This window comes from Fusarium oxysporum, chromosome 3 (genome assembly GCF_000149955.1).
Source record: "Fusarium oxysporum f. sp. lycopersici 4287 chromosome 3, whole genome shotgun sequence".
Classification (NCBI taxonomy): domain Eukaryota; kingdom Fungi; phylum Ascomycota; class Sordariomycetes; order Hypocreales; family Nectriaceae; genus Fusarium; species Fusarium oxysporum.
In genome coordinates this window covers 2,020,239-2,042,771 of record NC_030988.1, presented here as the reverse complement: position 1 = coordinate 2,042,771, position 22,533 = coordinate 2,020,239, and the positions used below count along the sequence as shown (strand labels likewise).

General features: G+C 47.1%; 5 protein-coding genes across 5 annotated transcripts; 2 read left to right on the top strand and 3 right to left on the bottom strand.

Moving 5' to 3' along the window:
* Positions 1 to 1,243: 1,243 nt before the first annotated feature.
* FOXG_22357 (uncharacterized protein) lies at positions 1,244 to 2,301 on the bottom strand. The gene is made up of 2 exons (XM_018402764.1): positions 1,937 to 2,301; positions 1,244 to 1,881 (listed from the first exon to the last, which is right to left on the bottom strand). Exons 1-2 carry the CDS (start codon positions 2,081 to 2,083, stop codon positions 1,792 to 1,794), a joined length of 237 nt encoding a protein of 78 aa, XP_018256791.1. The 5' UTR covers positions 2,084 to 2,301; the 3' UTR covers positions 1,244 to 1,791.
* Positions 2,302 to 2,579: 278 nt separating this feature from the next.
* FOXG_16181 (L-lactate dehydrogenase) lies at positions 2,580 to 4,188 on the top strand. The gene is made up of 3 exons (XM_018396259.1): positions 2,580 to 3,258; positions 3,328 to 3,557; positions 3,622 to 4,188. Exons 1-3 carry the CDS (start codon positions 3,000 to 3,002, stop codon positions 4,063 to 4,065), a joined length of 933 nt encoding a protein of 310 aa, XP_018256790.1. The 5' UTR covers positions 2,580 to 2,999; the 3' UTR covers positions 4,066 to 4,188.
* Positions 4,189 to 6,997: 2,809 nt separating this feature from the next.
* On the bottom strand, positions 6,998 to 8,116 carry FOXG_16180 (uncharacterized protein; the record flags this gene model as incomplete). Its single annotated transcript, XM_018396258.1, has 2 exons — positions 6,998 to 7,962; positions 8,053 to 8,116. The coding sequence occupies 2 exons, from the start codon at positions 8,114 to 8,116 to the stop codon at positions 6,998 to 7,000; spliced, it is 1,029 nt and encodes a 342-aa protein (XP_018256789.1).
* A 7,498-nt stretch (positions 8,117 to 15,614) lies between these two features.
* On the bottom strand, positions 15,615 to 16,124 carry FOXG_22356 (uncharacterized protein; the record flags this gene model as incomplete). The annotated part of the gene is made up of 1 exon (XM_018402763.1): positions 15,615 to 16,124. One exon carries the CDS (start codon positions 16,122 to 16,124, stop codon positions 15,615 to 15,617), a length of 510 nt encoding a protein of 169 aa, XP_018256788.1.
* A 1,829-nt stretch (positions 16,125 to 17,953) lies between these two features.
* On the top strand, positions 17,954 to 19,613 carry FOXG_16178 (uncharacterized protein). Its single transcript, XM_018396257.1, has 6 exons — positions 17,954 to 18,277; positions 18,335 to 18,466; positions 18,522 to 18,652; positions 18,701 to 18,800; positions 18,855 to 19,021; positions 19,079 to 19,613. Exons 1-6 carry the CDS (start codon positions 18,034 to 18,036, stop codon positions 19,154 to 19,156), a joined length of 852 nt encoding a protein of 283 aa, XP_018256787.1. The 5' UTR covers positions 17,954 to 18,033; the 3' UTR covers positions 19,157 to 19,613.
* Positions 19,614 to 22,533: the final 2,920 nt, after the last annotated feature.

Genomic DNA, 22,533 nt, shown 5'->3' with positions numbered 1-22,533 from the left:
GAAGGAGTTGAAGCCGGTAATATGTCATGAACTTGATGATAGATTGTTCAGGACGTTGCTCCCCCGGCTTAGGAGTCTTCCAATGGTCTTCAATTGCAATTTCCTTATGGATTCCTATATAAATTATGACCCCAAGCCAGATATACACTTCTGCGGCGCATGTAGGCTTCCAGCTTTGCAGCCGTGACCGGCCCTCCAATTCATGGTTCCGGCTATCAATAACGCCCCTTTCCCGCAAGCTGTTGACCCAGCTGTTGGTATATTGAACCCAGCTGTTGACTAGGGAAAGAGGCACAAAGTGTTGGAAGAGGTGCAGCGGCTCTTGGGGCAGCTGGTTGACCTTAAGATCGCACCTTTCCATATTGAACGGTTGGAAATTGAACCCTCGGTCTTCTGCGGGAGGAAAGTCGGGTCGCCGGGTGCTATCATACTCATGCTCCCGGCTGCTGTTATCCTCCCTGATGAAGCTTTGGTCGTCATATGCATTGAAGGCGTTGGTAGGTATTGATTGAGAGCTCATTGATAACTTCAGAATGATTTGTATGATGTTTTTGGTGGGAATGATTGATGATGCATCGTCAGGTTCCCCGCATGTACCTGTCGTGTGACAGGGGTGATATGGGGCGGAATACCTCCTGGAGCCTTAACACAATCGAGGGGATAGTCAACGAATAAGATAGCGAACAATGTGTAGCTTTGCTGTCATCAAGAAGTTACGTTCCATTCATTAATCCGTTAATAACATGAGAAAACTTTAAACTAAACATCACGCTTAACCCCAGCCACCATTATGGTGGCCTTCCGCCATGTTCAATCTCATGTCTGCGAATGACATTGGAGTGGCGTGAGCTGAACTTGGTTGGGTTGTTTCTTGGGTGTACAGTATCCGAGGCTACCGGGTCAAAGGTTCGCCTGAGCTCCATAGCATCAATTCTTGACTTGCTTGCCAATTTTGGCTCAAGCCCGTTGTGTCACTGAAAGTCTGACAGTTTTGATCGCACCGTCTATCGTGAAAAGGGCCGAGTAAGATTAGACGTAACCAAGGTCGTTGGCCTGGACAAACAGTTCCAAATAACGGACACTATACTATGATGCCCCCGCAATTGCTTGTAACGAGGCAAGACCAGTCAAGCAGGCACCATGCAAGCCACTACCACCTTTTTCACCAGCACTGTCTCAATTGACCCAAATTTGAATCTTTCAGACTTGTGAGCTTGATACTGCACCGATATGGGCTACCAGACTGAGTCAGCGCCAAATGAGGGTATCTACAAGCGTATACAGAGTGAATACAGGGAAAGCTTCGTAGATGTAATTACACACTCATGCATCGCTTGAGTTCAGATAGAGACCTAATTTGATCACGATCATGCCACACATCTAACTTCTCGTCGCACCAAGTCGTTGTTGCATGGATAAGTTGCTATCAAACAGCAAAATAATTACTAGGAATAATTACAAGAAATTTTGCAAGTAGCCAAAAATGAAATGATACTAGACTAGCTTTCAAAACACAAGATGCTTGTAACTAACTTCATCAGCCGATTCGTATACTGGCTGACTCGCTTCCAACTCAGACCTTCATAGCATGTCACAACAGAACAACCCCTTTCGACAGTTGCATTCCAAACGAAGAATCGACTCCTTTAATAAAATTAAACGAGATATCGAAACATAAAACGCGTGTTTGAGAACCTGAAGAATGATGCAACGATGAATCTCGATAGAGCTGGATTGCTGTCCTCAAACGTGACACTCATCAACACCAGGTGAGAGTTTCATCAAGATAGGTTAAAAGTGAAAACCTGGGGGTACACAATATGGTGAGCTATTCTGCTTGTTGAAAAGGCATCCAGTCTTTGGAGGGCAAGCGCCGGCAAACTAAAGCAAAACATTAACATATAATCAAGGATCCATAAGGCAACAGAAGACTTACCACCCAGGTGCGGTCAACGTTGCAGACCTGCCAGCCCTTGGTATCTGGTGCGCATGAGTAGGTTCCTGGAGTGCAGCCTTTAGGAGCAGGAGGGGGAGTGGCGGCTCCAAGGGCAACAAAGGCGGCGAGAACAGTATTGACCTTCATGATAATAGTGATTTAGGAAAGGAAGATTATTAAACAATTGGTTGAGTGGCTTGATAGCAAGAGAATTGTTTTTTGACTTGTGATTATGAGACAGACGGGGAATCGAGATGTGCAGATGAAGAGGTTGATTTATACTTGCTCTTTGTGATGCCGAGACTGCGTGTACTCGGGCCGGGCAGTTAGTGACGCTGGTGACAGGAGACCAGCGCTCAGCCTATACGATGCAACAGTGCCTTGTTGATACTAAAAATAGGATACACAAAGTGTTCCAATACTTAAGTCACATGTTCTTACGCCAGGCCGTAGGATTACAGTGGTCAACTGAGACGAATTAGGTATGACGTGGTATCATTTCATATGATATGATGGTGCATTGGTTCTTAGGCTGACAGTGGTGTCATCATCCTGTGACAGTATGTCGTGTGGCAACCCAAAGGCTGTGCCAACGTTCAAGGACAGTCGGCTTGAGTCTTTATGCATCAAGTGGCATGAAGGTTGACCGTGCGCATCGATTAGTTCAATGCTTAAAATATTTACAACTGCATTCACTACCAGAGCCAAAGTGGACGGTCATCTGATGGTGCTGCTTTTCGGTCTAAAGATCAATTACCCCACATAGACTAAATCTTGGACGGATTTCATGGTAGTCTCCTTAGTTTCCCCCAAGCCCCAACAATGTGTCTGTCAAATTCTCCGTCCCCTTGTACACCCGAACGCCACAGTTCCATATTATCCTGTTGTGACGAAGGTAAAACATCAGAACAAACAGAACATGCCACGCGCTCGAACTGCCACGCATCTCACTGCCAAGAGCCTGACATTCGCCTTATTTATAAGGAACAGCATCAAACTCGGGCAATCAACAAGAGGAGGTGTCGTTGAGCGAGAGATCTAACCTCTTTTACCCAATCACACAATGGACTCGGGTTCTCGTATCGCAATCGTCGGCGTCGGCGAAGTTGGCGGGGCCATCGCCTACAATCTAACACTGGGCTCCATCGCCAGCGAGTTGCTTCTCGTTGAACTTGACTTGAACTTGAGAAACGCTCAAGTCGAGGATCTCTCGGATGTGGCCTACAGCACTGGTAGCAGCACACGAGTGCGATCTGCCACGTATGGGGAGGCGGCCCAGAGTGATATCGTGGTCATCACCGCCGCATCTAAGCACACATTAGGTACGGGATGGACAATCGTCATAATCATTTGTAATCTCTCGGATATCATGCTCACTTCGCTTACAATAGGCCAAAACACTATCGACTGCACGTCTCGGAACACGTCCATGATCCGGGAAGTCATGGACGCAATGAAGCCATTCCGATCTGACACTATTTTGCTCGTCGTTGCAAACCCTGTTGATCTGCTCACTTCCATCGCTCAGGGAATGTCTGGGCTTCCCAAATCTCAAGTCATAGGTTCAGGAACCTCTCTGGATACTTCCAGGCTACGCAGAATGGTTGCATCTCGAGGTTCGGTGAGTACTCACCACTGCAGCACCCTTGTTTCCTGCCTCTGGTGGCTAATTCCCTATCTTCTAGGTCTCCCCCTCTTCCATAGGTGCTTTTGTGGTTGGTGTCCATGGAGAAGACCAAGTTACTGCATGGTCGACGGCAACTGTTGGTGCAGTCCCCATTTCTGAGGTTCACATGTTTAGCGCTCTTGATCGTGCAAGAATCGACAGCACCTATAAGCATCGCTCCCGAGTCATTACGCAAGGTAAAGGCTCGGCCGTATTCGGAATTGCTTCTATATCTGCAAACCTATGCTGTTCTATTCTCTTGGACAAGCGTGAAATCAGCCCCGTCTGCCATTTCCAACCTAAGTTCGATTGCTGTCTGAGCATGCCTGCTATCATTGGAAGGAAAGGAATTCTGAGCACCCTGCACCTGTCTTTGGACGATCAGGAGCAGGCAGCTATAGCAGCATCAGCGAAGCACTTGAAGGACAGGATTGAGTGGATCCAAAAGTATTGGTGGCTATAAAACATCGTGTCTGGGAATTGTCATACTTGCAAGTGATTTATTTTAAAACCATTTCGGCGGAATCTCATAGTCAATAACATCTCAGACTCCATTAGTCTTGTTGTATAAAGCTCCATTCTAGCATCTCGTTCTAAGCGCGGTATATAATTAGTGAAACTAGACCTAGGTTCCATACACATACGGTAGGTATCTTTTAAGCTATATCTCTTTATCTTCTAGTTTATCTTCTGTTATCTCTTAATTTATCTTCTTTTTTACTTCTTAGATTATCTCTTTTTTTATATTACCTGTTTATAAAACAACTTAGCAAGATAGTTTAGGCAGAACCCAAATCCATTCCTAAACCTTCGTTCTGCTGTTTATTGTGGATACTCTATAGTTAGAATGCTTACTTGAATGTTCGAAGCATGGGGAATAAGGGATAGCAAGCTGTGGGGGCTGCATTGATTTTTGAAGATGGTACATCTGGTCCCCCTTATATACTAACTTGCCGGGCTCCTGAAGACAGCGCTGACCTCAATTCAAGTATCAAGTCAAGTATTTCAAGTAAGTCAAGTAAGTTGACAGCCCTATATATTTCAAGTAAGTAAGTTCATAATGCCTCAAACTTGATTTGCTTGATTTACTTGAAATACTGTATTTTATGGGTTTTCCTGTGCGACGGTCCGGGGAGTTACGAGGCCCTTCGTTATGTTATGTTATGTGTATTTTTCGTCCGGGGGGCCATAGGCCCCGAAACTCCCCTACTGGGGCACAGGACATGCTGGTGTTGGAAAATCCGGGGATCCCCCTTCCCTTCAGGATTCAGACTAACAGTCTGAAAGTCCTAGATTTAGAGTTTAAAGTCCTAGATGAAACCATTTAGAGATATAAACCTCAGAAGAACTCTCATCTAAAAAAAAAAAAAAAAAAAAAAAAAAAAAAAGTTTTAAAATACATTTTTCACCCAGCACTACCGCGCAATATAAACAACATCTGGTTGAAGCCGAGAGGGTAGCTTCTTCTGACGGCTCGAAAAGCAGCCGCGGCGTCGGCGCACTCCTCCGTCCACCATGGAGCTGGCCGTCCACCTTTCCTTGCGGACCGGCCAGATGTCTTTGCTGCTGATGTTAGTAGACTCACAAGTGAGGATGCCAGCTCGTCCAGCTCCGTAGGGGTCGAGTCTGCTAGGGGGATATCTGTGGCTCCAAGTTCTACAATCTCGACAAATCGCTTAAGCCGCACAATCTGACTGCGAAGCTCATAGGTTCAATATACAAAACGGTGCAACCTTTTATCAAATCGCAGGACTAGTACGCATAATACCAAACGCCTTATATAGGGCTCTTGATGTGGGTGTGAGCACCTACTGTCAGACTTTTGGCATATTGTTGACCTTGATCCGGTTACTATGATTGAGAATATGCCATATATTCGTTTCTTGCTACGTAACTACATAGATTGCGATTCGTTTCTTCTAGCTCCCTCTTGTGATAAATCCATACAAATGAAATGCCGATAATGGTTACACTCGGACATAATGTGACCAGACATCCTACAATATCTTAAGAATTCTCAATATTTCTCAGGCCAGTGGCTGCAAAACCAGCGATATGTAGGACAGAGATTATCCCCTGGCATTGACCGCGGGTCAAACGAGTACAGAGAGGTCCCGTCAAGTAGAGATGTTTTGTCAGCTATATGGATTTCGGAGAGATATAGATTGGTCATGTCCACCGGATTTGAGCGCCCGCTTAATCCCAAGAATAAACCCTTCCAGCTCTTTGCATCTTGTGGTTTTCCCTGCCCTTGTCTATACCATGACGACTATAAACTCGGTTCGGCGCAAACATCAGAGAAGCTAGCGGAAAGCACATTCAATGATAAGCACAGCTCGTATTGTGGATTCAATCACACTTACTGCTTCTTGATTAAGTCGAGAACTTAATTTGATACAGGTCTCGTTGTACTTTCCACGATTTTACAATTCGATAAGAAACCCTAAGGAGTCCAAATAGCAGACATGCCGCCAATCGCAAAGCGTAAAGTCGCAGGTACTGTCAACCACACTCTCGTCATTAAACTCTTGATGTTTGTAGCTGCTGTAGGCAATTCAGGTAATGTTAGGTGTTTCATAGACTGGATCACCTGGTGAAGGCGATCGCTAGGTATGTTCATGAAGGAGAGGTTGACGGGTGCTCCCTTGGAAGTTTGCAGGGGTCTTAGAGGCGTTCAGCATGCGACGTCACTGCCGCAGTTCCTAGCCTTGACAGTCTGTCGGGTGTAGTGGCCGGCGTTAGAGTCGCCTGTCACAAAGTAGAGATCAGGGAGAGGTCATTGTAGTAGGGCGCAAGGGCGGCGTTGTGAACTGGAAGGACCTTGCCGACGTTGGTGTGAAAGGCCTATAAGGTCTACTTATTACCATGGTGTGCTCGAGGCCTTGTATTTGAGCTCCTCGGGGCGCATAATAAGGACTGTGCGTCGTTCCCTTATAGCCAGGTCGTGGGTCTTCGGGTTCTTCCACTACTTCAGGGACTATAACTAGCGTTATGCAAGTGGGTGCTTGCTACGAGGCCAGGGTTGGGGCATCAAGACTTAGGCTTGATCACTCCTCCAATCTTGTATTCTCCTGTTGTGGCTTAGGGGCTTATTTTTGCGGCTTTGATTTGCGTTAGCGTTATGTATCAGCGCTTCCTGTTCAGACTTGCTCTATTTGTTCCTCGCTGAGATGGCCAAAAGCACCATGTAATTCCTCTGGGAGAGCCGACATTTGGTGAGTTTGGGGGCGTGCGTTCCAGAGCGGCTGGCGCATTGTGATGAGATACTGCAGACTTGGGATCTTTCAAGAAGTTGGCTGTGACAAAGGGGCCCTGTACATGGGATCCAGGAAGATCAAGCCATATAGATCGATCTCAAATAGCTTCAGCATCTATGGAGAGTCCATTCCGGAATGTTAACCTATGATACTCGTCCCGGCCCACGACGGATGGCCGGAACCACCTGGCGTAATATGGCTTGTTCCGTTCCGGTTTGTCGTGCTATTGGCAGACGAACTATATCCGTCAAGCCTGTTTTCGTTCGTGCAAAAATGAATTAGATGTTCTAAACCAATCAATTCGTTGAACCTATCGTCTAAAGTCTGCTTTGCGGGCATTTCATTCGTCAACGCCACGAACATCGGGGCCTGTTCCATGGCCGTTGATTGCGGTGAAAGATCACAATGACGAATGTCAGAATTTATCATCGATCCCGGTCCAAAGAGGCTTTCAAAATCGAATTTGGTATTGAAGGCGGCGTTTGGATGCGTTGTCTGCAAGCCGTTGCTAAAGTCGAGGTTCCCTGTGCCCGGCTTCGGCTCAGGCAACACCTGCTGTACCTCTCGCGGTCCCATGGCTTCTAGCATGCCCAGGTCCGAGTTGTGGATGGACAAACCGGTAAGACTTACGTGTCTGCTAGGTTGATGGGAAGGGGGGTTGCCGTCTGGGACAGAGGTATTCGCAGCAGCAATCGGCTGCATGGTGCTGCTGTCAATATGGCTGATCGCGTTCTTCCGCGGCCTCATAGAAAGTTTCGGCCCTTTGAATGGATTAGGTCCTGTAACGCTTTTCTTGCAAGCTCGACTCTGGTCGGAGGGGGTGCCGCCGGATGATTCAGGACGATTGCGGGGACAAGACGACCGGGACGAGATCTGGTGAAGTTTGCGTTGGTGACGCAGTAATAGATCGCGGCGCGCGAAGCATCTTTTACATTCTGGGCATTCGAAGGGCTTCTCCTTCGTGTGGGAGCGCTCATGCCGCTTACGGTGTTCCGATCGAGCGAATGATCGTTGGCAGGTGCCGCAAACGTGTAAACGAGGCTTTTGCGTCTTAGTAGGAGGCAAATCGGCTGTGGCCTGGATAGCAGCAGTGCTCATAGACGCTGGAACGGAAAATCAGCAGACCGGCCGGGCAGGCCAGCGGGCGGCTAGGGCTCATGAGGGGCAGTGCCAGCAGGTGCAAGATAGCTCACCTGAGCTTTCGGCGGTATAGGGCATGCTGGGGACGGCTGCGTTGGACGAAATGGAATTAGACATGATTACTGAAGGGCTTGATGCCTGATTCATTTTATTATTATTAGCATGCGTGAGAAATGTGTGAGTTTGCTCAGGACTCAGCAGGGTCAAAGCGGGGTGGTGATGAGCGACAGAGCGAGTTGGCAGGAAGAATAACAAACTCACATGGCGATGGGTGTGGGAATGGCGCAGGCGGACGAATAAACAGCATCGATTAAGGTATGTTAAATAGAGCACGGCACCATATTTCCCCAGTACCTTTTCTATCACTGGTTGGAGGTATTTGTGGTGTGTGGGTTTCGAGACAGAGAAGGTGGCGTATCTCGGGCGGGCCTAAAGAAATGTTAGTGTAGGACACGCGAAAAGTATCTCGAACACGATGGTTATTAGGGTGGATAATGACTAACGAAATCGGTGACCTTGCTGACTGAATGTCGACTACGTCTTACTTAGATCTGAATTACTAGGCAGGGCCTTGAGGGATGAAGGCTCGTCCTTTCCGTATCCCTCACCTTCACATGCCGCTAAATTTTTAGGATTTACGTGATCAAGTTGCGTTTTGGGCGTCCTGCATGATATAACTCTGACTTGGGGCCTGGACTTGTAGGTTGCTGGTCTGCACAACTAGAAGATATTCCTTCTGGTTTGATCAAGTGTGACCTCCTAATCTTTTGGATGTGACAGTTGCTAGCCATAGTATTCAATTCGACCCATTAACCAATCTGCGCTAAAGATCACTGCCAGTGCCAATCAGAAATATTCCAAAAGGATCTCGGAAGTTTAGCAACACATGTAGTCACATGTAAAAATAGATACTACTATTCACACAGTTATGCCTCTAGAGACTAGAGGAAAGCCCTTAATACAAAGAGGGTGGGGAAATAGTCTACAATTGTTCAAATACACTGGGATGCAATAAGTTTGAATACCAGGCGTGTAAGCCTTTCAAGCTGCTAGCTCCCTTAGATTGAGTTTTTGTGTATATTAATTATCTCCCGTACGCCACTTTGAGTTATATCGATTGCCTGTGATGAGCTTCTTTTTAGCGTCAGAAGTTAGCTAAATAGAAATAGCTAGGCTGGAAGTGCCAGTACGTAAAGGGGTATTCAAACTTATTGCATGTCACTGTACCGTCATTGAAGTCGATGACCTTCTTCTGGCTGATTGAGTTCTGAACATCGAGTGGGCGAATGCAAGTAGTGAGATGAGTCACCGGAAGCGAAGTCTGAAAACATGACGTCAAAGTGACTAATACTCAGCCAACGATACTGGCAAACAACTGATGTTCCAATCACATGGCATTACACGGTACTCCATATGAAAGAGTTCAGAATAGGATGAAAATGGCAGGTTAGTATTGTGGGTATAGTGTGCATAAGATGGAGCAGGATGAAGGGATGGGTCGTTGGTTTTTCATGGCAGACCGGCGCCCTTTCCATTTTCCCATCAATGACATGCCATCAGCAACACGATGTGACGCACATTGACGTTTAGGGCTCTTATTCAATTGGCCTCGATAAGTAAGTACTCTCCAAGCTCACAAGATCGTCACGTAGTGACGACTTAATTAAATGTGGTCAGATTATCAACGCCACCAAAGGTGAATTAGCAGATAGAATCAGCTGCTCACATCCACAAAAGAATAGGTTTCCACTCGCTAGCTCGCACGTTTCGTCAGAACAGAGTATATGTGATCTGGACCACACCTTTACAGTACAGGCTTGGCCAGCGGCAAGGGAAGAACCGGATAAGTAATAGCCTGTGCAAACACCATAAATCATTTCGTGTGTGTAGATCCCACCTTCTATATATTCCAGCCCAGCTGATGTTCAGCCATAATAACGCACCATTATATTCCATAATCATCCCCTAATATTCCTCATAATGACGGAAAAGCCTACCTTCGCGTTCTTTTATACGGGAGCTTAACGCTATGCCGCCTTTCAATTAACTATAACCGAGGTAAATATCAACGGGGGTTTAAGTGGAGCTGGGCTTGCTCCTTTTGACCCGGAAGTTGTGATCTCAAAGCTTGATGTGCAGCTACGGACTCCGACGCCTGTTGAGGTGCTTGCTGAACCCTCGACCCCTTGGGTATCAAAGGCTCCAAAGACTACACTTGAGGCTCAATCTCAGTCTGAATACCTTGAGAGACGAATTAGAAGGTATCAAAGCAGCTCTCCAGAGTCAATTTTAGAGGCGCTTAAATCTCTTTCAAAAGAAACAAAGGCAATTATGCATGAGATGGCTTTAATAAGGGCTGAGATCAAAGATCTTCGACAGACAAAAAGAACCCGCCTGCAGAATAGAAGGAAGATGACTATAGGGGAAGGTAGGGATCTAATTGATCAGATGGATATAGATATGCAAATAGCAGCTGAATTGTGAAAAAGTGGTTGTGAAGGAAGGTCGGCGTGACCAGGGGTTAGGCGATGTGGAATATGTGGCAAGACCGGGCATAATGCAAGGACCTGTCAGAAGGGTATTAAGGCATCTGGGAATGAGTATAATAACTAAATTTAATTAGTTAGATAGTCTGTTATGTTTTTATTGTGATATTTACTTCAAAGGTTGAGATTTTTGTTTCGCATGCATAACGTGTTTGATAAGTGAGCGACGTATTACACTGTACAGCTAAAAACAGCTTACCCTATAGTAATTTTAACCTTAAATAAAATAGCTAAAAATATCTCCCAAGAGCCCAACTGGCTGCAATTAGGTCACGACGAGGGGTCATAACCAATTAAAATGCACAGAACAAGAGGTACTTCTACAGCCACCTAAATTATGCGGTGGTATAAGTACCAGCAGGTCTCATTATTACAAATCGGTACATCACATATCTTGCACCCATACCTCGTCTGCCGACTGCGATGCCTTCCTCTTGCGTTGCCGCTGATTTCAGCAAAAGCACGCCTTTGTAAGCCTTTTGACCTTATCTGCCCTTGCCGAAAGCCCTGACAAGCTAGGCATCTTGAACAACGACCACGATAGACATGATTGATATCCCTATCTATGTGTCTCTGCCGTGTTTCTTGATCATCGATGTCCTCCTCAGCCCCTGACCAATATATCTTTCTTGCTTGGCTTTCTTGATGATATGTGTTAAATAAGGCGTTTGAAATGCACTTCCACCAATCCTCCTGTGACGTATATCTCTCCCAATTTAACTGGGGACTATGTAGTTGAAGGATATAGCTGTTAGTAAGTGCAACATCAAGGAGGAAGGTCCATATAAGTGCCTGCCAAGCCCCCCGGCGTAGGGGGTGATCATAGCTTGTGTATGACCTCAATTGATCGCCTCGGTCAACGTGATTCATTTCATTGTTATAAGCAGCAGCTGCTGTCGGGATTGGAACGACTTTAGTAACCTCCTCACCAAATTCAAGCTGTATTGGCCGGGCTCGTAGGTGGTCTGTAGACGGCCTCTTCCTCTTCTTATCGGTACGTTCATCGCCTCGGAAGACGGTTGTGATGAAGAGCACAAGGCTGTTATCCTTCCAAGCTAGTTGATTGACCTATAAAGGAGAGGAAAGGGCAAATTAGTAAGGAAAATATATAGAAAAGTGGTGTGGCTTCTCACCTTGTTATCCCTCATCGGGATAGCCCTGACTTCATTGAAGGCATAGTCATAACGCCCTAGTTTATCAAGTGCCTTATCCCTCTTTAGGTCCTTGTGTATGCCACAGTTAGGGCGGGCTGTGCCTGTGGCCCCGTATCCGTGATCACGAAGCTTGCGGAAAAGAGGTGGTGTTGAGAAGAGGTTATCCACAAAGACGTGATATGTCTGCTTTGGCAGCATATCACATAGGGAAATAACGACGCCCTGTGTATTGCCTAGTTGTATAAGAGCAGCTGCCTCCTTGCCAGCTGCCTCTCTCTCTTGTGTGCTAGGGCGGCCTCTCTTTCGCCTTGGCCCCCGGTCTAAGGCATTGTAATTTGAGCCTTTAAAGTGCCAAAGCCACCGAATAAAGAAGCTTGCTTGGGCGATGACCCAGATCTTGAAGCCTAGTGGAGTTGGCTTCCCTTTGACAACAGTTATCGCTGTTGATCTGCCTGTATAGCGGACCATACACTCATCTACAGCAAGATGAGAGCCTGGTTGGAAGAGTGCAGCTGACACTCTCTGTATGTGGTCAGACCACTCTTCAGCAGCTTGGAATACCTTCGGAAGGGGGGCGTTTTCATCGATCTTGGTGTGATCAAAGGGACGAAGATAGCGGTGGATCAGCTGAAACCTCCAATAGGGCATGAACTTAATAACTGAGTGCAGGGGGGATTGATCTCCTAGCCGGGGAGCCTTCCAATGGCTTCGTAGCTTCCTTTCCTTATGAATTCCTATATAAATCAGCATGCCAAGCCATACATAGATCTGTGCAGTAGAGATCCCTTCCCAAGCTAGGAGCGTTGATTGTTTGTGAAGTGGGTTATTCCAGCTGTCAACCACGCCATTTTCAAGCAGGTAATAAATCCAACTATTAGTATATTCAATCCACCTCCAAAGCAGCGATTTAGGCACAAAAAGCTGGAAAAGATCAAGTGGTGTATTGGGCAAATAACTAATATGATAATCGCGAGGTTGTATGGTGAAAGGGCTGAAATTGAAGCCGCGGGTCTCATCGGCCGGATACCATGCAGTACCCACCTACCGGTAATACCCACCAACCGGTAAGCAAAAAAAATATTTCCCCATACAAAATGCCTAGTTTCATTTACACAGTACTTTGTCAAAAGAAAAGATATTTTCATGAGAGCATGCCCGTTGCCTAAATCATTGCATGGAATTGAATATTATAACATTGCTTCTTCAGTGACGCATGCGGCATGGTCGCACGGCACTAATGTGAAATGTCTCAAAATGGCCCCCTCGTCAACCAGCCTCCCTGAAGCTTCATTCAGAATTTTCTCTTTCCCATCTTTCCTTCATCGCCTCAATCATGCCTCAATTATCTTATACGGAGGAGGATGTTATCCAGGCTACGCTGGATGTCACAGATAATGGCCTCTCCCAGAACCAGGCTGCCCAGAAGAATGGCGTGCCTCAAACCACTCTCTGACAGGTTAAGAGGCCTACCGTCAAGATCCGAGATCACCCAACCTGCTCAACTTTTATCCAAGTCGCAGGAGTCCAGATTAGTCACCTGGATACTTCAACAAGAGGCCTTGAGCTATGCTCCTTCCCACAGTCAAGTTCACGCCACCGTCGCTGCCCTCCTGAGACAGCAAGGCCGGGAAGGCATATCGGTGTACACTGGCTAGCAAGGTTCATCAAACGCCATCCCTATATCGAGACGAAGGTGAGAAAACGCCAGGAAGCTGCGAGGTTCAATTCTTTTGCCCCAATGGCCGTCAATTGGTACTTTGGTATCCGGGAGAGCGAATATGGCTGGATCAAGCGGGAGAACACAGTTAATGTTGACGAGGGCGGTATCATGGTTGGTTTTGGTAAGTATTGACCACTTTTGCTACAAATCTCACTAATACACTAAAAAACTAGGCTTGGATTCCTTGGCCATTGGCAGTAGCGATCCCAGGAGGAAGGCCTTCCTCAACGGCTGGCAGTCCTGCACTTGGACTACCTTTATCGAAGTCGTCACTGCAGATGGCCGTCTTCTGAAGCCTGGGATTATCTTTAAAGGCAAAGAGTTTCAGCGGCAGTGGTTTATAGACGAGTTCAGAAAAATCGCCGACTGGTATTATATCACGTCCAACAACGGCTGGACGGACAACCATATTGCAGTCGAGTGGCTCGAGGTCTATCTGCCTCAAACGCAACCAGCAGATGAGTCTGATGCAAGGCTCATCATATTAGATGGCCATGGGAGCCATGTATCTGTGGGTGTCTACCTGTTCTAGATCGGAAATATCGCTGACGGCGCTGACCCTAAATCCAGGATGAGTGGATGGCTACGTGTTTTTTGAACAACGTATATTGCTGTTACTTGCCTGCACACTGCTCTCATGGCCTGCAGCCACTGGACAATGGTGTCTTCAATGCCTCCAAGGCTGCCTATCGAAAAGAGCTGCAGAAACTCACCAGCCTGACCGATTCTGCGCCGGTGGACAAGGTCAACTTCATCAAGGCCTATGCCAGAGCCAGAGCAGTAGGTATGACGAAGAAAAACACCCTCTCAGGCTGGAGAGTGACGGGAAACTGGCCGATTTCACGTCGGAAAGCGCTCATGCATCCTGAGATTCAACCAGACAAGAAGGAAACGACGCCCGGGTCACACGGCCACAGAGACGGGCAAGTCGACTCTGATCATACGCCAACGACCAGCCGCCACATCCGAGATCTGGGGAAGAACAAGAGCCCATCAACAAGAAGGCGCTATTCTGTGATATCGAGAGGGTTTGAAGCTCAAGAGTCAAAGATCGCCTCTCTCAGCACCAGAATAGCCAGTCTGGGGGAGGAAGTTAGCCGGTTGAGCAGAGGCAAGAAGAGGAAGGCGATACCGAATCCTAACAAAAGGTTCATGACATTGGCCGAATTTCTAGTGGCTGGTGACACTATTTCAGAGCCAAACGAAGCAATTGAAAGGGCAGATGCTGTTGAGGATGTGATCGAGGTAGGAGGGATGGAAGAAGATGAGAGGTCAAATTCGGAGGAGGAAGAATTAACTGTGGTACGCACGCGGGCAGGGCGTGAAGTTAGAAAACCGCGAGAATACTAAAATCCACTTAATTCTAAAACGAAATACGAATATTATTTCACTCTTATTATTTTTGGTGGATTTCCTAAATCTGGTTGAAAAATTGCATTTTATATGGGGAAATATTTCTTTTTCTTACCGGTTGGTGGGTACTGCATGGTACTACTACATCAATGAACCGTATACACGTAATGCCTGATAATATTCACATCCCAGCCACCAGCAGATCGGACCACCTTAGTCACACGGTCTCAACAGGTGTTGTTGGATTACGCAGGAATGCTGAGTGCAGTTAAAAACTAATTTTTGTTATTATTTTCTCTTTGTAGTCGAAGGACCTTTGAGGCTTTATATCTTCGACCGATTCTTTCTAGGACTTGAGTCCTAGGGTCCTAGATGACAGTCCTACGATTGAGTTTTTAGGACATCAAACTTTAACTTTAATCTTGAACCTTAATCCTTAAATTGATGGGGAACCATCAATTCTTCCAACAGGGCGGTAATAGTGTGTTAACCCGGGGCCGCTGGAAGCCCGCTGACGGCGCAGTGCTAGCCAGGAGAAGAACTCTGCATATGCATTGGCGACAAGCGTGTATTGTAACCAAAGATTGCCAACATTCTCCAGCATGTAAAACGACAAGACTGCTCGGGACACGGAGATACGCACACTGAATGCAACATTAGATAACAGCCACATCGAGGTGGTTAAAATGCTTGAGAAAAATCATTAACTACAAATTTCGATTTTCTCTCGTTAGATCAGTTATTCGTTTACATGACAGTTCCAAATGTTTCCTTTCAGCCATTGTCATCACCTATGTTCAGACCGATAGTGCCGTTCGCTTCCTCTGTTAATGTATAAAGCTTCAGAACCACGACTTGACCCATTCACTAGCGCGTCGATATGCGCCATAGCTGGAATATTCTCCGCCCTGATAGCTGCCGTAACTTGAATATTCTCCTCCGCCCTGGTAACTACCGTAATTGGAATATTCATTCAGGTTCGAGCCGGCCCCATCGTAGTTTCCATAGTTTGCAGGCGCGTCAGGCTCAGCGACAGGGACGGGCGCCGCGAGGATGACAGGTGCGAGAGCGATGAGGGCGACAGCAGACAACTTCATCTTGACGTTTTTCGAGACTGGTCTGGTTGGTGGATGGGGTGGTTGCGAAAGGAGCAAGGAGGAAGGAAGTTGGTTAAGATATTTGAGAGTGTTGGAGATGTAGTGGATTTGGACGAGAAGGCTGAGGAGGAGAGTATGGGAACTGATCTCAAGGCGGAAGCCCCATCTTTTAACGACCAGGACACCCACCCACCTCAACCCAAGACTCATGGATGGTGGTGATGGTGTCGACTCCTCGAGTCTAGGCCCAAGCATATCAGCAGCTGGCTTAGACTAGTTTTAGAAACCCAACAGAGCTGCATCAGAGTTACCTCGAGGGAATCCTGTCGGCAGCCAAGTGGTGAGAGATCGGTACCGCCTTGTGTCTGGGTTATTACTTGGGAGAGGTGTTAATGGTACCTTTCGTGAGCTTTTGTGTTAATTGGTAAGGGGACGATAGCGCTGCCCGCACCAGGCGTTGCATCATCGGCTATGGCAGATTGATGCTGCCATCCTGCTGCACCATCGTTGGCAGGATGCCCAGGACAAGTGTCGGTCTTGGTATTAAGTTCCGTCCGGTGCGACAGAGTCAAAGGTCTAAAACCTCTCCCCCAGCTCAGCTGGAGGTCGATCAATCATGCGGATTTCCTCTTTGGGCCACCTCGGCCACGAGAAGGTGGTCAACCTCGAGGCTATGTGTACGTGGGACCTTTGGTTGTGGAGTTTCGGTGATGGCAGGACGAAGAAAGCGAATCTGATCGAAACGGAAAAATATTCATATCAACCACGGAATTTGTGGTAGCGGCGAAAAAAGCATCATGCCAGATGCACCCGCTTTGCTGGCCCAGCGGGACATGGCGATACCTTCCTTGAGTCCTCAAATTGCTTGCTGTTTCCCGGCCAAATGCCACAGTCAATGCATGATGGTTGTTGTATCATCACTCAACGCGGAGAGGGATCGGCTGTTGATGACCGAATGACCCATGTTGGCTGCATCGTATAGCTTGTGGATGCGCGCCTTAGCATCAACCCTAATGGGGGGGAACAAGGCTTAAAGTTGTAGCCGTGAGACCTGGAAACCCCACTCTGGAAAGAGTAAATGATAATTATAAACAAGAAAATTTCTTGGCTCAAATTCTATTAGGAAAGATTCTCGGTGAGTTATCAGAGCTTGGTCCGAAAACATCTTCATATTCATGTCCATCACTCTATCCGTATATCCGTAAGAACCCCTTCTAGTGACTCAATTGAGAAGCGTCGCAAATCTCCACCAACTAGTGAGCCAAACTTCAACCGGCCGAACGGCTGACCTCAACATCTCTTCAAGCTTTCTCATTAGCGTTGCATCTTGGACACCCCAACTTCTTACCAACGAGGTTAAATGGCCCTGCCAACAACCTCGACGCCATTGTGCAGGCGCCACTCACTACCGTAATGTATGACCCGCCATGACATCAATTCAGCCAGCTTCACGCCATTGGTTCCCGCTCCGACACTTGCGCAAATCGCTCCTTAAGCTCGGCTTGGACTATCGGAAGCCTCGTGAACAGCCATGACACCTCGGCCTTCTCGCCTCACCATCAGTCAGATCGAGACTTTGGCACAGTATGCCGGGGACGATCAGTCTTCGAGTTGGGGAACTGCCAGCCTCTTACCCTTATCAAGGTCATCGAGCAACCCTTCGTCCCTCAAGTTCGTCCGACAAATAAGGCCTCGTAAAAGAAGCTCTTCCTTCTGTACTGATCTTCCGGACTAGTTCCTCTATCCTATCCCTTGAGTTGTGTTGAACCTCCCGCCAGGTCAGAGCAGGGGGTTACAGCCAATTAAAATGCGTCAATCAAAAGTTACCTGTCGCCCCCCAATTTCAGCCTGTGATAGAAGTACCAGCAATCTCTCGAGTTACAAATCGCTACATTACATGGCTTACGTTCCCAATATATCAAGAGGTTCCACCCATGTACCTCCTAGAAGATGGTGGGCATGTGGGGCCTGGTACGGCCGGGGGGTTCAACACAACTCAAGGGATAATCCCACCTGGCAACAGGGTCATTACTGGGTCGCCTGTTGTGCGCCTCCCTCTTCTTCAATAATTCCTCTTCTTATTAGTCTACTTACGTCTTTTACCCTAAATCGCGCGTTCGCCTGGGTCGTTCTTTCGCTACCGTCAATCATTTCTACGCTCATCATGGCCCACAAAGAAGCAATTTCACCGTTTAATCCTCATGTCGATGGCAACTCCTCCGACGAGGAGAGCGACTCCTTCCATTATGTCCCTCCTACAAGACGAAGGCGTCTTAGCCTATGTAGATGCTTCGGATGGGCAATTACCCTACTCTCAATAATCCTTATCTCTGCCTTTGCCGGAGCTTGGATCTCGATGGTATATGTCAACATTGACCAGATTTGCACTGCACACACAAGTCAATGGTGTAAGTGGTCAACCGCCTTGAGAAAGTGAAAGTCTTGCTTCAATATTGACTTCACAGCACCGCTACTCGACAACATCGCGATTAAATACAAAATGCAGCCATTTGATGGCAATTTCATGAGAGAGAATATCTTCCGAGGAAATGCCTCACCAGAGGTCGATGCTGCTTGGGAAGCGCTGGGTGTAGACTGTACGTTACACTGCTTCAATGAACCCTGCTATCAGACCTTACTGACTCGACTTAGACCGACCCGGAGTGATTTCATACAAGGATGGGCTCTCCAGTGGCTTAGATGATTCCTTTGTCCAGCGAGCCCCTCAACATGGCGGCGGTTTCATCGTCAATGTCGAAGGCATGCATCATCTTCACTGCCTAGTACAGTCAACCTCACCGCTACACAGACGTCAGCTTACAATGGTTTAGAATCTGCTCCGCAAATCCCTCTGGTACAATTACGAATACTACAAGGACCTCGGCGGGCACGCCTTTAAGAACGATGGTGAGGTCTTCCGCATGCACGTCAGTGAGTCGAACCCACCACTCCAGAGAATATCCTTCAAATGCTAATTGGGGCAAGCTCACTGTCTTGACACCGTCCGCCAAGTTCTCATGTGCAACGTCGATACCGGCGTGCTGGGCCAAGTCTGGGTCAATCCTAAGAACCCCAATGCCTTCCCCGACTTCAACACGCGGCACGTATGCAAGAACTATAACGACGTAAGAGAGTGGGCAGAGAAGCTTCAGGTAAGAATCAATCAGGATAGAACTTCTGCAGCATGACACTGAGGTAGCGAACTGCAGGCTCCTCCCACCAGTGAGATTCCTGACGACTATCTCCTCTTACCGAAGAATAAAGATATTCTTGAGTCCACCCCTTAATAAAGGATTGACAACTGGCGTATGGAGAAGTTTAGAGCATGGTGGTTAAGGTGCTTAAATGCTAAGTAACCTTACACCTCTGTTTCACTCTTTCATAAAAATTAACTCCGCCTGCCAAACCCTGAAATAACTAATGGGGGTCCATTAGGTTAAGTCCGGTCACCAATGTGACGTAGTCCCAAGTCACAGCACATTTAGAGAAGTAGAGTTTGTTGCAATGTGGAATCTTTTCAATAGCTTGATTCGCCACTCAAAATCCATTAAATCAGCGAAGATACGTGTACAGCAGGGCAGATCTGCGCGAATCTACTAGACTAACTCACCGCCACCCCACACACCCCCCGTCCCCGTACACTCTAACACTATCAACGCGTCATCAACACAGGATTCTTCATTTTATTCTGTATTTATCAAATAAAATCCGTTTTTATTTATTTCAATGGCAATGGAATCGCAGCTATCAGATTATGAAAAGAGGATGTTATTGTCCATTGAGGACGTGGAAATCATTGGTTTACGGCCCTCGGCGGTAAAACACTCGGTCAAGCTCTCAACATTGCATGATCGATGCGCCGGAGGCCAGGACATCCGCACGGCAGATCAGAAAGATCAGTCGCTTACTGTAGAGCAGGAAGATGACCTAGTCAACTATATTATCGGACGAGAGTGCGCTTTTCAGCCTCTCACGAAGAAGGATATCCATGACTTCGCACAGGCGTTATCATCAGTCAACGGGCAAGTCTGTTATATCGGCAAGAACTGGGTTGACAGATTCTTTACCCGCCATTCGAGTATATAATTGAGGCCATCGCAAGTCATAGAATCCGCGAGGAAGCGTTGTGTGACGAAAGAGTCACTTTCCGAGTACTATGATGGTCTTAACTGGGTAGTCAACACGAAGAAGATAACTATGCCTTATATGTACAACGTTGACGAGACCGGCGTTCAAATCGGTGAGACCAACGGTGGCATAGTAGCCGGAACGGTGATGACTTCTTCCTCAGAGAGGATAAAGTCCGACAATACGACTTGGAGCTCGATAATCGAGTCCGTATCAGCGGACGGTCGGCGTCTCACGCCTTGCGTCGTTTTTACCGGCGAGAACCTCCAATGATAGTGGTTTCCAGCCGTTTTTCCTGATTGGAAGTACACTTGCAGTCCAACCGGTTGGTCTAACAGCGACATCTTCGTCCGTTGGTTCATGGGGGCATTCGTACCGCAGACTAAGCCGAAGGATCCTAATCAATGGAGACTATTGGTCCTAGACCAGCATAAGTCACATATTACAGCGGAATTAATGAAAAAGGCGTGGCTGCATAAGATTTGGCTCTCTTGGTTACCCTCACACTCATCACATATCACTCAGCCGCTCGATGTTGCCGTATTTGGGCCGTTGAAAACGTACTATCGCCAGTTTACCCGCTCTTGGGCCTCATACGAAGCAACCTCGCCACACCAACAACAACTCTTCCTAAAAGCTTATGAGAGGACTTCATTAAAAGCCCTAAGCTGTAGGAACATAATAAGTGGTTTCTCGGCCTCTGGGCTTTTCCCGATCAATCTACAGAAGGCGTTGGCGGCGTTGAAGCCAAGGGAGAAGAAACGCAAGCGCTTCAACGGGCCTATAACACCAAGGAAGGCCCAAGTAATCGCTGATACGATCTGGAGTACGCCCCAAGGAAGTGCCGATATTCAAAGACAACTGGAAGCCGTGCAAAGTCAAGGAAATACCTTTATTCGCGACTTCAATTGTATCATGAAGAAGGCGATGAAATGTATCGACCAGAAGAACAGTCAAATTCAACGCCTAGAGGAGGAAAAAGCAGTACTGAAGGCGTCAGTAGCAGCAAGAGAGCCCACTGGCCGAGTCGCCGTTCAATTTGACCCCAACAAGGCTTTCCCTGAGATTGAACAGATTATCTCGGCTCGTGATCAGGCTGAAAAGAACGTACTACATCAGATCGAGGGAAATAAGAGAAAACAACGTAAAAAGAATCTGCCAAAAACACAGACTGCAGATACAATATTCGTAAATTAGTTTCCAAACTCTCAGTTAAATTGAATAAATACTCGTTATTGTAGAATTAATTGAAGTCATCTACGGACTCGGTTGTGATGCTATCACGGGTGTGCGGGGACGGGGGGTGCGTGGGGTGGCGGTGAGTTAGTCTAGATACAACTGGCTCAGGCCGAACAAGCCTTCAATCCAGTATCCAGTTAGACAGGTCCGTTGGGCCTATGACTAAACTATAAAATAAACCAATTCGAGGCTGATTATGTGTAACTACCATAAGTTCATAATTTCCATCTCGCCCAACAGCTTCTCTCAATCGCCGGCACTGGAAAGCAAATACTTATTTTTTCTAAAGGTGGCTGAGAACTTCGAACTTGATGGCTACACTGTCGAAGACTTTTACGACTGGATAGCTGAGCCGCTTCTGCCTAAATTCAGGCAGTTACCCGAGGTCACGGCAAGCTTAACACTGCAAGACTTTCTTTTCCCTAAGACATCAAGATACAACATGCGAGGCGAAGGAGAAACTCTGGTTGCTATTCCATCCGATGGGAGCGATGATGTGGCTCCAATATTTGGCATTGATCTGCCAGAAGAGAGTTGCGCGCCTTGGCCTCAACATGACCCAAAGGACATTCAGTTGCCTAAGAAAAAGAACTCCCATGGGCCTCCATCATTTAAGCCGACCAAGGTTCTCTTGAAGGACGGTAATGCTGCCTATTTCAAGCCTATGAGGCCCGGAGACGAGAGGATCTTTTTGAACGAGCTCAACAAATATCGAAGCATACGCGATGCCCATCTTGACGAGTCCTTACGAATTTCACGCCTCATTGGCCTGGTGCGAGATGATTCCGGTCTGGCTTTTGGATTGCTCTTGACGTATATTGATTGCGGCAACAAGACCTTACTCTGTGCAACACAATCAGATACGCCGGGCGACCTCCGACAGAAATGGGCCGAGCAGGTCCACGACCTGGTCCATCATCTGCATACTGCCGGTATTGTCTGGGGTGATGTGAAGCCCGACAATGTCCTTATCGACCGCCAGACGGATGCATGGCTGATTGATTTTGGCGGAGGGTACACACATGGCTGGGTGCCCAAGGAGTTGGCGGGATCCGTTGAAGGGGATTTGCATGGTTTGCAGAAAATTGAAGAGTTCCTAAGAGACTAAGCAGGTGATATTGATTGGCAGAATCACTTGTTGCTTGTTGCTGTGATGTGTATAAGCCAGTGTATAACATGTTCATACATTACTATATCGTCGCCATTTCCTAATCGCTTTGACTAATGAGATATCTACTTCTGCTGCCCTTACTTTAAAGCCGCACTCATGAATCTTAAAATCTCTAGGTAATGCTCT

Coding starts and splice junctions, on each gene's coding strand:
- FOXG_22357 (XM_018402764.1), bottom strand. CDS start 2,083: ATGAAGGTCAATACTGTTCTCGCCGCCTTTGTTGCCCTTGGAGCCGCC. Junction 1,882..1,936: donor ACGTTGACCGCACCTGGGTG/GTAAGTCTTCTG, acceptor GTTTTGCTTTAG/TTTGCCGGCGCTTGCCCTCC.
- FOXG_16181 (XM_018396259.1), top strand. CDS start 3,000: ATGGACTCGGGTTCTCGTATCGCAATCGTCGGCGTCGGCGAAGTTGGC. Junction 3,259..3,327: donor CGCATCTAAGCACACATTAG/GTACGGGATGGA, acceptor CGCTTACAATAG/GCCAAAACACTATCGACTGC. Junction 3,558..3,621: donor TGGTTGCATCTCGAGGTTCG/GTGAGTACTCAC, acceptor CCTATCTTCTAG/GTCTCCCCCTCTTCCATAGG.
- FOXG_16178 (XM_018396257.1), top strand. CDS start 18,034: ATGGCCCACAAAGAAGCAATTTCACCGTTTAATCCTCATGTCGATGGC. Junction 18,278..18,334: donor TGCACACACAAGTCAATGGT/GTAAGTGGTCAA, acceptor TTGACTTCACAG/CACCGCTACTCGACAACATC. Junction 19,022..19,078: donor AGTGGGCAGAGAAGCTTCAG/GTAAGAATCAAT, acceptor AGCGAACTGCAG/GCTCCTCCCACCAGTGAGAT.